Below are 14,016 nucleotides of genomic sequence, written 5' to 3'. Positions count from 1 at the left end.
TCAACACCAAATCCCCTGGATCATCAATTTTCTACAGTTCAATTCCATCAATATACAATACAAAGCTTGTGTTCTCTTCATCGCAAAGTGCATCATCTTATACTTGGCCATGTTAAACTGGCAGCCAGTTGCCTTTGACTATAATTCCAGTCTATTTAAGTCATCCTGCAAGATCTCTACATCAACAAACAACTCCATATTTCTCCTTAAATTATTTCCTATATCACTGATATACAAATTGCAAGCAAGCGCTGGAAGATCTCAACATGGATGGTACACATTTTGCAAGTAAAGGGATGAATAACTATTTCATTTGCTTCAGCATTTGTTAAAGTCAATCATCCATAATTATTCTTCTTTTTACTTGCCACATACTGAAAGAACTCTTTGGGATTTCATTTGGCCTCAACAGCTAGCATCCTCTCATAATTAACATTGGCATTCTTTACCATACAGGTCACCCTTCTTTCCTATGCCTTGTACTGCTCATAGCCTTGCTGATCACCTTTTTTCTTTATATTCCCTTCACAATCATTTCTTATTCTGATGGATGAATGAACAGATGGATGAATAGCATAATTAAGCCATCGAATTGTTACCTGATTTATCCTATTGACAGCTGGCTTGCCATTCTCCCCTGCTGCATCCCTCTAGGTGGGGGGGGGGGGGTGTAGGTCTTTTATGTCTGTAGAACTGCGAGTTTACAGGACCAGCTTGCCTGTTCTGAGGGGAAAAAACCCTAGTTTCTGAGAATAAACAACCTCTATGTCATAGTAATGGGCTTTGTAATTCCCCTTCTTAACAGAAAATTCTGCATGTCTGGCAATCTCCTAGGTCAAGACCACATAATTGCTTTCTGCAAGCAAAGGGAGTGTGGATACAGTGGTTACTGCTAAGTTCTCTGATTCTATGATCAGATCTAACACTCTTGAACTTTGTGTCTCCTTCATTATATATTGTTTTAGATAATTATCTCTTAGCACTGTATAAATTTCATTTTCTTCCCTCCCTATGATCATTCCTTATCCAATCTACATCTCCACAGTTGATTACTTGATCTGAACATATTGTGCTAATTTGCCAAAGCATGCCATCTGCATTTTCCCTTATACCCCCTCCCCCTCACACTGGGACTATAGCAGCAACTAACTATATGTCATCCTGTTGGCCTCTATCCCATACCAAAAGATAATCTCTTTCACTTTTCCTTGATACATATTTAAATCATCACAAATGACCTTAATCTTGGCTCCAGAAAGACACGATTTCATCATGATCTCCTCAAGCACTCCTCTTATTATAGAATGCCCAAACAAAAGTTGATTGTTAATCTCCTTTTGCTCTTTCATACTCGGCTATCTCCTTATTCCTACTTGTCAACATGCTCTTTATCAAAGCCACAATGCACTGTGTGCACTTGCATACTCTGAACTTAAGGCTGTTGACCATCATCCCCAGATCTTGAATTCTGTTACTTTTTTGAATAAAGTTCCATCAAGACAGTACATAGCCTCATACCTTTGTGCTAAAGTGCAACACCTTACATTTATTAATGTTGCTGCAACCCTATTCATTTATCTCAGCTAATCTTCCTGAAGGAAATTAACATCAGCACCATTTCATATAGCTCTCCCCTCCTGCACTTTGCATCATCAGAAAACAGATGAAGATCTATTATTAATCTACCTGAAATATCATTAGCAAAAAAACAATAAAAGCAGCAGGGGGCCCCAAGAACAGAACCCTGCACCACACTACCTTTTCTGGGCCCTATCCCATGTACAAATTGATGGTACTGATCTGAACCATTTCTAATACATCTAACCAATCTCTTATTCCCCATCTTCCTCAGTTTGTACAATTTTCCATGTGGCAATCTATAAAATATCTTTCATTAAATGTATATGACTTTCCCCTTATCCAACATATTCATCACCTTATCATAAAATGCAAGTAGATTCCTAAAGCAAGACCTACCCAGCCTGACTCAAAAGAGAATCCTCTGCACAACAACCTGATCTGGTATTCTCTTCCTAACCAAACTCACAAATACTTTAATTACAACTTTAGATACAGACTGGTCTATAATTCGAAACTTCTGTCCAAGAACCATGATACAGCAGCAGCAGTACTATACTGTCTTTCTACTTCAAGAAGCCCTTAACACCTCTCTTCCCAAACCAGACAACTTTTTACAATATAACAAATGAAGTATTAAAAGACCATCATCAGGAATGATTACCAAGTCAAACGTAAAGGGTGAGGGAGGAAAAAAGCCACTCAATATGCTTAAAAGGTTCTTCAAAGATTTTGCAGAGGCATTAAGAAACCACAGTATAACTTATAGTCTGCTATACTGAGATGCCATGAATTCACTGTCAGCAAAGTAGTCACAGACTATTATTGTGAGAAAGTAGAGTTTTGTGTTCATGCATATGACATCTGCTTTCATATTTACACTGATTTCATTTTAACTACTTTCATGCTTGAATAACCAGAATGAATGATCAGGCTTTAAATTTGACTACGTCTTCTCAAACACATAGAGCATAATCCATAATTCTAAGTATAAACTCATTTTTTTTTCGATATTCTATATATGAATAATATGGGATGCAACTAATTATTTAAATCTTTTCATATGAAAACTGTAGCATACTTTTCGCAACTTCAAATGACCGAAAGCTGTTTTTTTGTTACCAACATGACGACCAGGAATAGATCCAATAAAATGAACCCTGAAAATAAAGATATGATAATTTATATCATGAATATATAAGTAAAATTTATACTTGAATAAATTATGCATAATTTGAAAGATAAATCAAACATTATTATTATGGGACACCTTCAAGGAGTCCAAAGACTCATCAAAGGAAGGTACCTACAGCGAACCACATCATCTACACCAGTGTTTCTCAAAGTGTGGTACATAAAAGGTCTTCAGGGGTACGTGGAAATTTTTGGCTATGCATCATTAATGCATGGAATCATTATATTATATGCAGTTAGAGACAATTGGGATAAAAACAGCACTGACTAATGAATCACATCTTCCCTCCAACAGAAACGGCTGTATAGACTCAAGCAAAACCATATGTTGCCGGTGCAACATATGGTTTTGCTTGACACTACCCCATCGTGAACATGTTAAAACTAAGAAATATATAGTGAATGTTTTTCAGATATTATAGAATTCGGTTGAAGAGAATTAGCATTTCAACTCAACTGTTGAAATGCTAATTTGTCTTTGGTTCATGCAATCTTTTGTTAATATCACACTGATCATATGCACTTCTTCATAGCTGCTCTACATATCTCAAGTCTTGTAAATTACTGCTAATTTTTGCTTGAAATAATGGGAAAGAAGATGAAGATATTTGGCTAGATGACTTTGACAATGCACACAAGGAAACTGTTCTCAATGCCTAAAGTAGCGATAGCGAGTAGGAGCTTCTTGGTAAGTCACACCATTTGCAGTTTTTTTTTTTTCTGAAAACTTTAGTTTCCGAAAATCCCTGCATATATCTCGCACCACGATTTTTTAGCTTTAATTTTGGGAAAAAAAAGTGCGAGTTATATTTGATTAAATAAGATAAGTTTTTTAAGCTTTCAAATGTATCAAAGTATGGATCATTGGTTAAAGATTGGATTTATAAAACCCATGAAAGAGAGCAATATAGCAAATACAAGTAGCTGTAAGCAACAAGAAAACGTTGATATTGCATCTGGATCAAATGAAATTGATAAGGGTGTATCGTCTGACATCTCTAGAGAACCAACTATGATATGAATTACTTGAAATGTGAATTTTCATGGATGGGAAACGAAGAGGAACCTATTCCAAATTTTGTTCTATTAAAAATAAATCATATTTTTATTATTTGATAAGGGGGATACTTGGTAATAATGAAAATTTAAGAAGGGGTACGTGGATATCTGAAGTTTGAGAAACACTGATCAACACCAATGCCATCATCTACTGCCCCCCGCCATCCATGCCAACAGTAGGATTCGAACCCAAGGTCTTTTGGCTGGAGAACGGATACACTAACCACTCGGCCAACCAGGCCAGCATATATAATTAAATATAATATAACATATTATAATAAAATAGAATAACATATAATAAAAATATAACACCATACTTGGAGAATCAACAAACAAAAATGGAAAATAATTCATTGATCATGTAATATATAGTCATTTAAATATAATGAATATATTCTATAAATATAAAAATATACATGGTGTGCAAGAGGATAAAAATCAATAGTAGACTACTTTATAGAGAATCAGAAGCAGCAAGCCTCTTCCTAGATGTTAAAGTTAGGAGAGTACTAGAAACAGATATAGATCATTATTCGGTGCAAGCAAAATTATGGTTTCCACCAAACTAGTTAAAAAAATACAAAATAATAACTGTTTATATTTACAGTTTATTTTATATCTGCATTCATCTTTGGACAGACATAAAATACAATAACATCATCAAATTTCTGACATTTACCCTCGTGGGGTGTACAGGATATGATAAACTACATGAAAAATTTACATTATTAATAACTTCCTATCTACAATTTTCCTCCAAATTAATTAGTTATCTGTCAAGGCTCCAATATTGTCAGATCTTATATTTCTATCTTATAACGCACTTTTTACTTTATCAATACACCTATATCTTAGTCTTCCTCTGGGTCTTTTTCCTGCCAACCTGGGCAGAGAACACTTGTTTTGCTAATCTTTTCTCTCCCATTCTGTTTGAGTGACCATACCACCTCAGATTAGCTCTGATAACATATTCCTGGATGCTAACAATGTCAAGTTCTTTCCTAAAATTCTCGTTATTAATATGATATTGCCATTAATTCCATTAGTCCATGCCCCTAATCTTTCTCAGGACTCTCAATATCTGTGGTCTCTAGTCTTTGGTCAAGTGTTTTACTTCTAACCCAGCTCTCAGATGCATAAGTTAAAATTGGTTTGAACACTGTCTGTATATAGATAATTTGGTGTTTTGACTAATTTCTCTCTTATTTCATATAAATTTATTCAGTTGACTTCATACCATACCAGCTTTGTTGATTCTGTTGTCTATTTTCATATTTAACTCACCATCTTCACTAAAAATTGTGTCTAAGTAGATGAAATGTTTTACTTGTCCTATAGTCTCTCCATTCACAATGCAGTAGATATTTTCAATGCTTCTGCCTATTTTCGTTGTCTTTGTCGTGTTATTGCTGATCTTCATACCATATCTATTACAACAGTTATTCAATTTAGTCATGGAATCTTGCAGACTTGTAGCTGATTTATTTAGATGTATAACATCATCCGCATAAAAAAAAAAAGCTGAGTTTAAAACATCTCTGATTTTGATATCAGGTTTAATACCACTTTCCTTCATAATATAATTCATATACAAGGATGGTCTGAAAAGTTCTCGGCCTAACAATGAAAATAGGAATTTATAGTTTCAAAATTAGTTTTATTTTTCAACATAATCTTCCTTAAGACTAATACATTTATAACAGCGATGCTCCAGTGACATTATCCCCTCCCTGTAGTTGTTCTCAGTAAGATCTGCAAAATACCTCTCTACAGCTGCAATCACCTCTTGATTTGAAGAAAAATACTGACCAGCGAGGAAGAGTTTTAGTTTTGGGAAGAAACAGAAGTCAGAGGGAGCCAAATTTGGGGAATAAAGTGGATGTTTCAACAATTCATAGTGCAGATCCCTTAATTTTCCCCATTGCCAAAACATCTTTGTAGGCATTTGCATTGTCCTGATGAAAGATGATTTTTTTCTTCTGCAAACCAGGTCTTTTCTAACAAATTTTTTCATCTAGTCTGGTTAAAAGATAGGAAAAATATTCCCCGGTTATTGTTTTACCCTTTTCAAGATAATTAATAAACAAAATGCCTTTAGCAACCCAAAACACCAATGCCATAACCTTTCTTGCTGATGGAACCAACTTTGTCTTTTTTGGCGCTGAACAACTTGCTTTTGTCCACTGTTTTGACTGCTCTTTGGATTTTGGATGGTGAATCCAAGTCTCATCCATAGTAATAAATCGATGCACAAAATCAGTTTTATTCTTGTTAAAATACTCAAAGCACTGTTCAGAGATTTTCATGTGAGTGCATTTTTGATATGCTATGAGCAAGAACTGCACCTATCTTGTGCAAAGCTTTTTCATTTGCAATTCTTCATGCAAAATATATCCTACACATTCTTTTGAAATTCCTACAGTCTCAGCAATTTCATGCACTTTGACTCACCAGTCATCCAATACCATATCGTGCAGTTGATCGTAGGCACAAATAAGTCTCACTGTCCAGTTCCCCATTCTGATATTTGGCCACATCACTCTATTTGAAATTGCCTGCTATTCAAGAAGATTAGCCTCGTATTTAGTGTTGAATACTATTTTTCACTGTTTGCCCTGATTCCCTGGTGAAAACGACAGGGGCCTTGTTTAACCAGGCGACGCCCCAGCCTGCATGAAATTCTGTCATGTTGTACCATCATTTAATATTGTGGTTTAAGTCAATAAGAATACAATTTGGTCGGCTAAATCCCAAATTGCCAGCCCATTCTAGTTCGTTTAGTATCCAGGTAGATACCTAACATGGTGCACCATGAGGAGGTGAGGATTGGATATTAGGTCAATAGAAGCCATGGTCATTTTTCAGCATTCTTTTAAAGGCTACGTGCAGGTCTCCTGTCAGTTATATAGCTTTAACCCTTAAGCACCCCAAATAAAATAACATAAAATAAAAATGATAAATCAGCAGAAGACAGGATACACATCAAACAGTATAAATGTGCTGGAAAAAAAGTTCATCAGGAATTATTAAAATTTTTACATAAAATATATTCAAGTGGACAAATACCAACAGAATGGAATAAAAGTATAGTAATATCTATATTTAAAAAGGGGTAAAAGAAAACTGAATTGAGGTATCAGAAGCTGGAGTGGAGGTAAAGAAGAATTGATGGACATAGTAGCAAGAATCCCAAGGATCCTGGGTTACTCCAAAAAGAGTAACAATGAATGTATGAAGGAGACATTTTGAAACTAGTGGGGGGGGGGGGGGAAGAGACGTAAAAACAAGATATCAGTAACAAAAAAAAAACACAAAACAGAATATCTTATAAGAAACAAGTAGAAAAAAAATGCAGAAAGTATGCAAAGATGCAATTGAAAAAAAATAACACCAGAACCTTGTACAAACAATCAACCCAACTGCAAAGAGTTACTTCTTTTACCTCATCACTCTGCTTGATAAAGAAAATGTGACAGAAACCCAAACAGAAACAAACTGAACAAAATGATTTTTGCAATTACTCAAAAATATGACTATCTCCTATCAGGCCCATCATACTGCACAAATAGATCAAACTGAATTCAAACCAAAAATTCTAGATGAAGAAATTATCATGGCAATAAAATCAATGAAGAGGCACCTCGACTGGGCAGTATTCCAAAAGAACTGTGGGAGGGAGGAGGAAGAGGAAGAAAAGAAGGGATTATAGAATACCTGAACTATTTATACAATGTAATATTAGAAAAAGAGAAAATCCCTGATGACTGGAGATTCAGTAAAATTATATTGGGATTATATTACTATAATCCCAATACATAAAAAAGGAGATTAAAAAAAAAATGCAACTATAGACCATAATTAGGACTACTAAAGGGCTATCAATGCACAATATATAGCCTCTTGCAATCAAGTCATCCCCACCTTCCAGCAATATAGTCTGTTTCCAGAAACGGGGCTCTGGAGAATCTGGCGAGCATTGCCAATGCAAAGGTATACCTTCCCTATGACCAGTGAAACCACCACCTTGCTCATTAGAGACCTGAAGTGAGAGTGATATCCTAAATGACATACCATTCTCTATGTAGGGGGACTTGGACTATTTGAGAGTACAGCAGTAAAGCGGTTCCATAGGTCGGCTGCTTGATAGCACATGGGACTGAACCAGTTAGTAACAGATCTGGAGGCTTCCTGATCAGCTAGTGTCAAATCTTGTAGACACATATTTTGCCAGTTTGTGACTGGAGGGAAACCCGATACTGTGGCTGCAGGGGAAAACTTAATATCACATATGGACAGGAGACTGAGTTCCTTTTGTGTGGGCAGTATGTTTGCAAGTCTGTGTCACCTCTCATTGCATGCCCCACTTTTTCTTTATCTCTTCCTCATCAAATATGATGGACGACAACCCAAAGAAATGCAATTTAACTGCAGCTTTCAAAAAATTCTCCTACAAAAAAATAGTTAAAAAAACTCATAAAAAACAAAAAATCCAACCAACATAATAATAAAAAAACAGAAACTCAATTAAACAATCCTACCAACATTAATTTTACTAAAAAAAAAGTTTCCACATCCACTTCACCAACATCTGTAGCCTAAACAGCAATAAACGATGTGCACTACCACTTACAGTCATCTAAACCAGAAGTACTATTCCTATTAGAATGCCAACCTTAACAGCCACTGTCCAAACTACACATTGCACAGCTCTTTCCCACTACAAGAGAGGCTTGTACATTCATCAGAACTAAGATACCATGTCAGAGACTGCAAACCCTTGAATCCCCCACTGTTTGATTTACTTTGGCTCAAAAGTTCTCTACCAAATCAACGTGCCCTTTTCATATGCTCTCTATCGCTCTCCAAACTCCATCAACCACTTTCAGGACTGGGGCAACTCATGCCCTAGTCCTGAAAATAGTTCAGGCGCAAACTTTGTTTGCTTACACTTGGATAAAGGATTAAACCAAGTATATAATTTCTTGATATCTTTAATTATAGTATAACCAAGTGGAAAAACTTTCAACAACTAACTATTTCTAGTCCATTATAATAATAAGGTGTAACACCTTTTGGTAATATATGAAAATATGACTTCTACATTACTTCAACTTTGGTATCACCTCTGGGTCTGGCTCCCACTGATGAGACCTCAATAAAGATCAAAAACCGGTCTGGGTAGTGACCCTTCCCATAATGCATAGCATTATACATGTTCACAAGGAGATGTGCTTTACATGGGACACTAAGGCAAGTGATGTGAAGTCATACCACCTTTACCACGAGTTGTCCCAATCCTGAAAATACTTCAGGCAAAAATACTTTATCCAAATGTAAGCAAACAAAGTTTGCTTACATTTGGATAAAGGATTAAACTAAGTATATAATTTCTTGGTGTCTTTAATTTATTGTGTCCTTTGGAACAGTCACATCTCCTCTGCCTTCCCCAAAGATTACAACCCTCAACTGTTCAAACAAAATGTGAAGATTCCTCCTTTCTTCTATTTCCCCTTGCCCACACATGGCACTAATGTGCTATAGGTCATGTAGCCTTTCATGTGGGGATCAGATATATGTATCTGATCCCCACATGAAAGGCTACATGACCTATAGCATATTTCCACATATATATATATATATATATATATATAAACACATTGCTGAGCTGTGCTTACAAGATATTTATTAGAATCATTCAAAACAGAAGGGAAAAAAAAGAGTATTAAGAAGTAATAGAAGAACAACAAACGGCATTCAAAGATGGAAGAGAAACAAGTGATGAAATCTTGATTTTACAGAGACTAACAGATTTTACTCAAGAAAAGCAAAAGAAAAGTATTTTTGTATACTTTGTAGACCACAAGCTAGCCTTTGATTCAGTATGTAAAAACTATATGATAGAAACACTGCATAAAAAGGGATCGAAACCATACCTGAATCATTATAAACAGAAAGTGCTATAAAGACACAGAGACAATAGTAATATTCAGAAATACTGAAACAAGTAAAATCCCATCCCAGAGGGGAGTCATCTAAAGTTGCCTCCTCTCTCCCAGCTTGTTCAACCTGTTCCTCAGAGATATGGGGGTATAATCCTTGGAGGATTGCTTGGGAGTAACTGTCAATGGAAGAAACATTACCCACTCAAAATATGCAGATGCTATCATTCTGATAGCAGATAATTTAAAGAACCTAAAATCAATTATTTGTAATCTAAATCTAACCAGCAACAAATACAACTTAGACATAAATCTAGATGAGACAAAAATTATGATAATAGGCAGATTGAAAACATATATCAATGTTACAATAAATAATGAAAGAATAGAACAAGCGGACAGTTTCATAAGTCTACGATGGTCAGCAATGAATAAGTTAAATAAAATATGGAGGAAAAAAAAAAATTAGCCATAGTCCAAAGACTAAACTCTTAACTCAATGATCCTTCCAGTGGTATTGTTTGGTTGGAGAGCTGGATCAGCAAATAAGAAGACTGATTAAAAAGGTTTTGAATCAAAGTGCTTAAGTCAAATCAATGGCACAAAGTGGATTGGAAAAAAAAGGAGACAAATGCTAAAGTAAGAGAAGAGTTGGGTTACACTGATAACATTCTAAATAGACAACACAAAAGAGAATTACAGTGCTTTGGCACATAGCCAGGATGTGCCTAGAAAGACTGCCTTATGCGCTTCTTTATGAAAGGGATGGGGACAAATGAGTCAGAGGATGACTGAGAAGATGATGGTGTGAAGCCTTGAATATCCTCTCAGGCTTGACCTTATTCCAATAGTTGGCAAAGCTGGTAGAGGATAGAATCCAATGGAGGAAAAGAATCCATGGAACACTCACCCATCCTGAAATGAGAATGATGATGATGATTATGAAAAGAAAACCTGCTAATTACAAAGGTAGTAGTTTATTGAATATGTGCTAAAAATATACATTTTTTAACCACTAAACACCCTTTTTGAAACACTGAAAATATATAATAAAAAATATTAGAATGTCAAAATGGATTTAGAAGAGGACACTCTACAATGGATGGGACTTTTTTTTGTTTAACCTTTTCTTTCATGCTTACACAGTGATCAAAATACATTATGGAAAATTATAGAGACAACTACTGTGTTAGAGCAAAACTTTAGTTTAATATAAACCAAAATGAACACTTGATGTTTCGACCTTCATATCAAGGTCATCATCTAGAGCATAAACATATATATACAGAGAAACAAGCTGCACTACAATCTACATGGTTTGCTAAAGTTACTGACCAACCTTTACAACAATTATTGGCCTGGCGAGAGGAAAAAAAAAAAAAAACCTTTACTACATCAAAGTTAGAGTCCTATTATTATTATTATCTATTAGGTTACAAAATTAAATTGGATTGGAGAGCAACATGTTTATATATAAATAAAAAAATAAAATAAATAAGATAAAATAAAACTGTGATTATACATACAAATTTCAACCAATTGGTATGGAATAGTTTCCAATAGAAGCTGAAAGTTGCCTAAAGTCCTAAACTATGCTAGATATTGTACTAAGTAGGCTGAATACATGCCATCCAAATTCTTGGAATTTTTATTATTATTATTATTATTATTATTATTCAGGCCTCCATGGAGTCAAAAGACTCGTCGTGGGAGGTCCTTCCTAAGAAACACAAAGTCTATCAAGACTCATCGAGGGGAGGCCCCCCCCCCTAAGAAACACAAAGTCTATCATACCACTCCTTGAACTCATTGACCGTTCTCGCTCTCACCACTCCATCAGGCAATGCATTCCATGGTTCAACCACCTTCCATGCAAAGAAACCACTCCTCACCCTCTTGCTCACAGTTTCCTTTCGTAACTTCCAGGGATGGCCTCTTGTCATCACTCCTTCCCGCTGTTCAACCAAGCGAAAGAACTCCCCAGTGTCAACCCTGTAACCACCTCTCAACAGTTTAAAAGTCTCAATCATATCACCTCTCCTTCTTCTATCCACCAAACTCTGCAGTCCACAGTCACTCAGCCGATCTTCATAACTATCACTGTACAGTCCTGAAACCATCTTTGTTATCTGCCTTTGTACCCTTTCCACAGTTAATTTATCCCCTTCAAATCCTGGAAATCAAATCTGAGAACAATAGTCTAAGTGTGGTCTGATCAGGGTCTTATAGAACGGAATGATAACTGTTTTATCTCTGCAGGTCAGTGTCCTTCTCATTATTGCAGCAATCCTCTGTGTTACCTTCACAGTATGTCCCCTAAATTTCAAGTTTCTATCAATCATCAACCCCAGATCTCTTGTCTCCCCTACTTCCTCCAGTATAACTCCTCCCATTGAGTATGCAGTGTCCCATTGATGTTTCCCAAACCTCAAGACCTTACATTTTGCTGCATTAAACCGACACCCCCCATTCATTTGCTCATCTATCTAGCTTATTCAAATCCTCTTGCAGGGCTGCCACACCTGCACTATTACTAATAATCCTTCCCAGCTTCGCATCATCTGCAAACAACTAAATATATCCTCTTGCAATCCACTGACAATGTCATTGATATAAAGGTTAAACAATATAGGTCCCAGTACTGAGCCCTATGGGACCCCACTTGTAACCCTCTGCTTCCTTGAAACTGCCCCACCATACACAACTCTCTGATACCTATCGGACAGCTGATCCTGAATCCAGTTGACTAATCTGACATCCAAACCCATGTGCTGCAACTTAAATATCAGCTTATCATGTGGCACCCTGTCAAATGCCTTCGCTAAGTCTAAGAAAATGGCAGTATATGCCTTTCCCTCATCTAATGCTCTTGTAACTTTAGCATAAAAGGCTAGCATATTGCTAAAAAAAAAAAGAGCACCTCTTCACAAATCCATGTTGACTCTCACAGATAACATTACCCTCATCTGTCCAATGCTGTATACTGTCCTTCACTACTTTCTCCAAGATCTTACTAACTACTGATGACACACAAACTGGCCTATAATTAGACGCTTCCAGTCTGCTACCACCCTTATGCAATGGTACTATCTTACTTTCCTTCCATTCGATGGGCACCTTTCCCGCAGGCCAGACTGTCATTGAAAAGCCAGGTCGAAGGCACTGTCAGTTCCCTAGCACATTCTCTCAAAACTTGTGGTGAAATAACATCCAGTCCCACAGCTTTACTGACATCCAGAGTACTCAGTATTTGAAACACACTCTTCTCCTGTACCTCTAAACCTTGAACCTGCCCTATCCCTCTAGCATTAAAACTGACTTCTCCAGGATGAAATACTCCAATAAAGTGTTCATTGAACAATTCTACTAAGTCCTCTGCATCAGTCACTCTATTCCCATTTTTATCCCACAATATCATTCTTCCACAGTCATTTCTCCTCCTACTGGCCACATATCTAAAAAAATATATCTATCATTAACACCCTTAAAAACAGAGCTATAACAATTTGCTCTAATCAATTAGCTCTTGAACAAGAATTAAAGATTATTAGCAACACATTTATAAATAATGGCTATAACAAAAATGCTATTAATAAAGTTCTTCATAAAAAAAAGTTCTTTATGCCACCATTATTGTTGAGATTAGGATGGTTAATCAGAATTTCACAGGCTTCTTTAAATTTTCTTTCACACCAGGTTTTTGTATGATGTAAAGAGCAGGTACTTTTCCAATTAATTTGGTGTAGGGTGTTGAGAGCGTGATCTGAGAGGCCTGCTTCAACAAAATTTTTATATTCAATGTGTCTTTTGTATTCTTTTTGACGTATAGGGATTTTACATCCAGTTTCACCAATATAAGGTAAGTTACAGGTGCAGTAGATGCAATAAACTCCAGGATGTGCAAATGGGAGGAGAGGATCCTTAGAGGAGTTGAATATGTTTTTTAATTTTATAGGTGGTTTAAAAGTGGCATTGAAATTATAATGGTATAGGATTCAATTGATTTTTTTCTGATAACCCTTTAACGTATGGGATGGCTATGGTTTTACTATAATCTATATTCTTTTTTGATGAAGTTTTATGAAGAACTTTATTAATAGCATTTTTGTTATAGCCATTATTTATAAATGTGTTGCTAATAATCTTTAATTCTTGTACAAGAGCTTGTTGATTACAGCAAATTGTTATAGCTCTGTTTTTAAGGGTGTTAATGACTCGAAATTTTTGCGATGGGTGGTGATATGAG

At 35.9% G+C, this 14,016-nt stretch overlaps 1 protein-coding gene across 3 annotated transcripts in view; it reads right to left on the bottom strand.

Moving 5' to 3' along the window:
• The window catches only part of gkt (tyrosyl-DNA phosphodiesterase glaikit), a 380,387-nt gene that overhangs the window by 141,989 nt on the left and 224,382 nt on the right, over positions 1–14,016 (bottom strand). For all 3 annotated transcript variants that reach the window (XM_090399355.1, XM_090399357.1, XM_090399356.1), the window contains exon 10: positions 2,660–2,738. In XM_090399355.1, the coding sequence (XP_090255481.1) occupies positions 2,660–2,738 (79 nt within the window). The remainder of the gene's footprint in view (positions 1–2,659; positions 2,739–14,016) is intronic.

Source organism: Typopeltis vanoorti, chromosome 10 (assembly GCF_054136105.1).
Source record: "Typopeltis vanoorti isolate ZY-2024b chromosome 10, IOZ_Tvanoo_1.0, whole genome shotgun sequence".
Lineage (NCBI taxonomy): Eukaryota > Metazoa > Arthropoda > Arachnida > Uropygi > Thelyphonidae > Typopeltis > Typopeltis vanoorti.
This window is presented reverse-complemented; position numbering and strand designations above follow the sequence as displayed.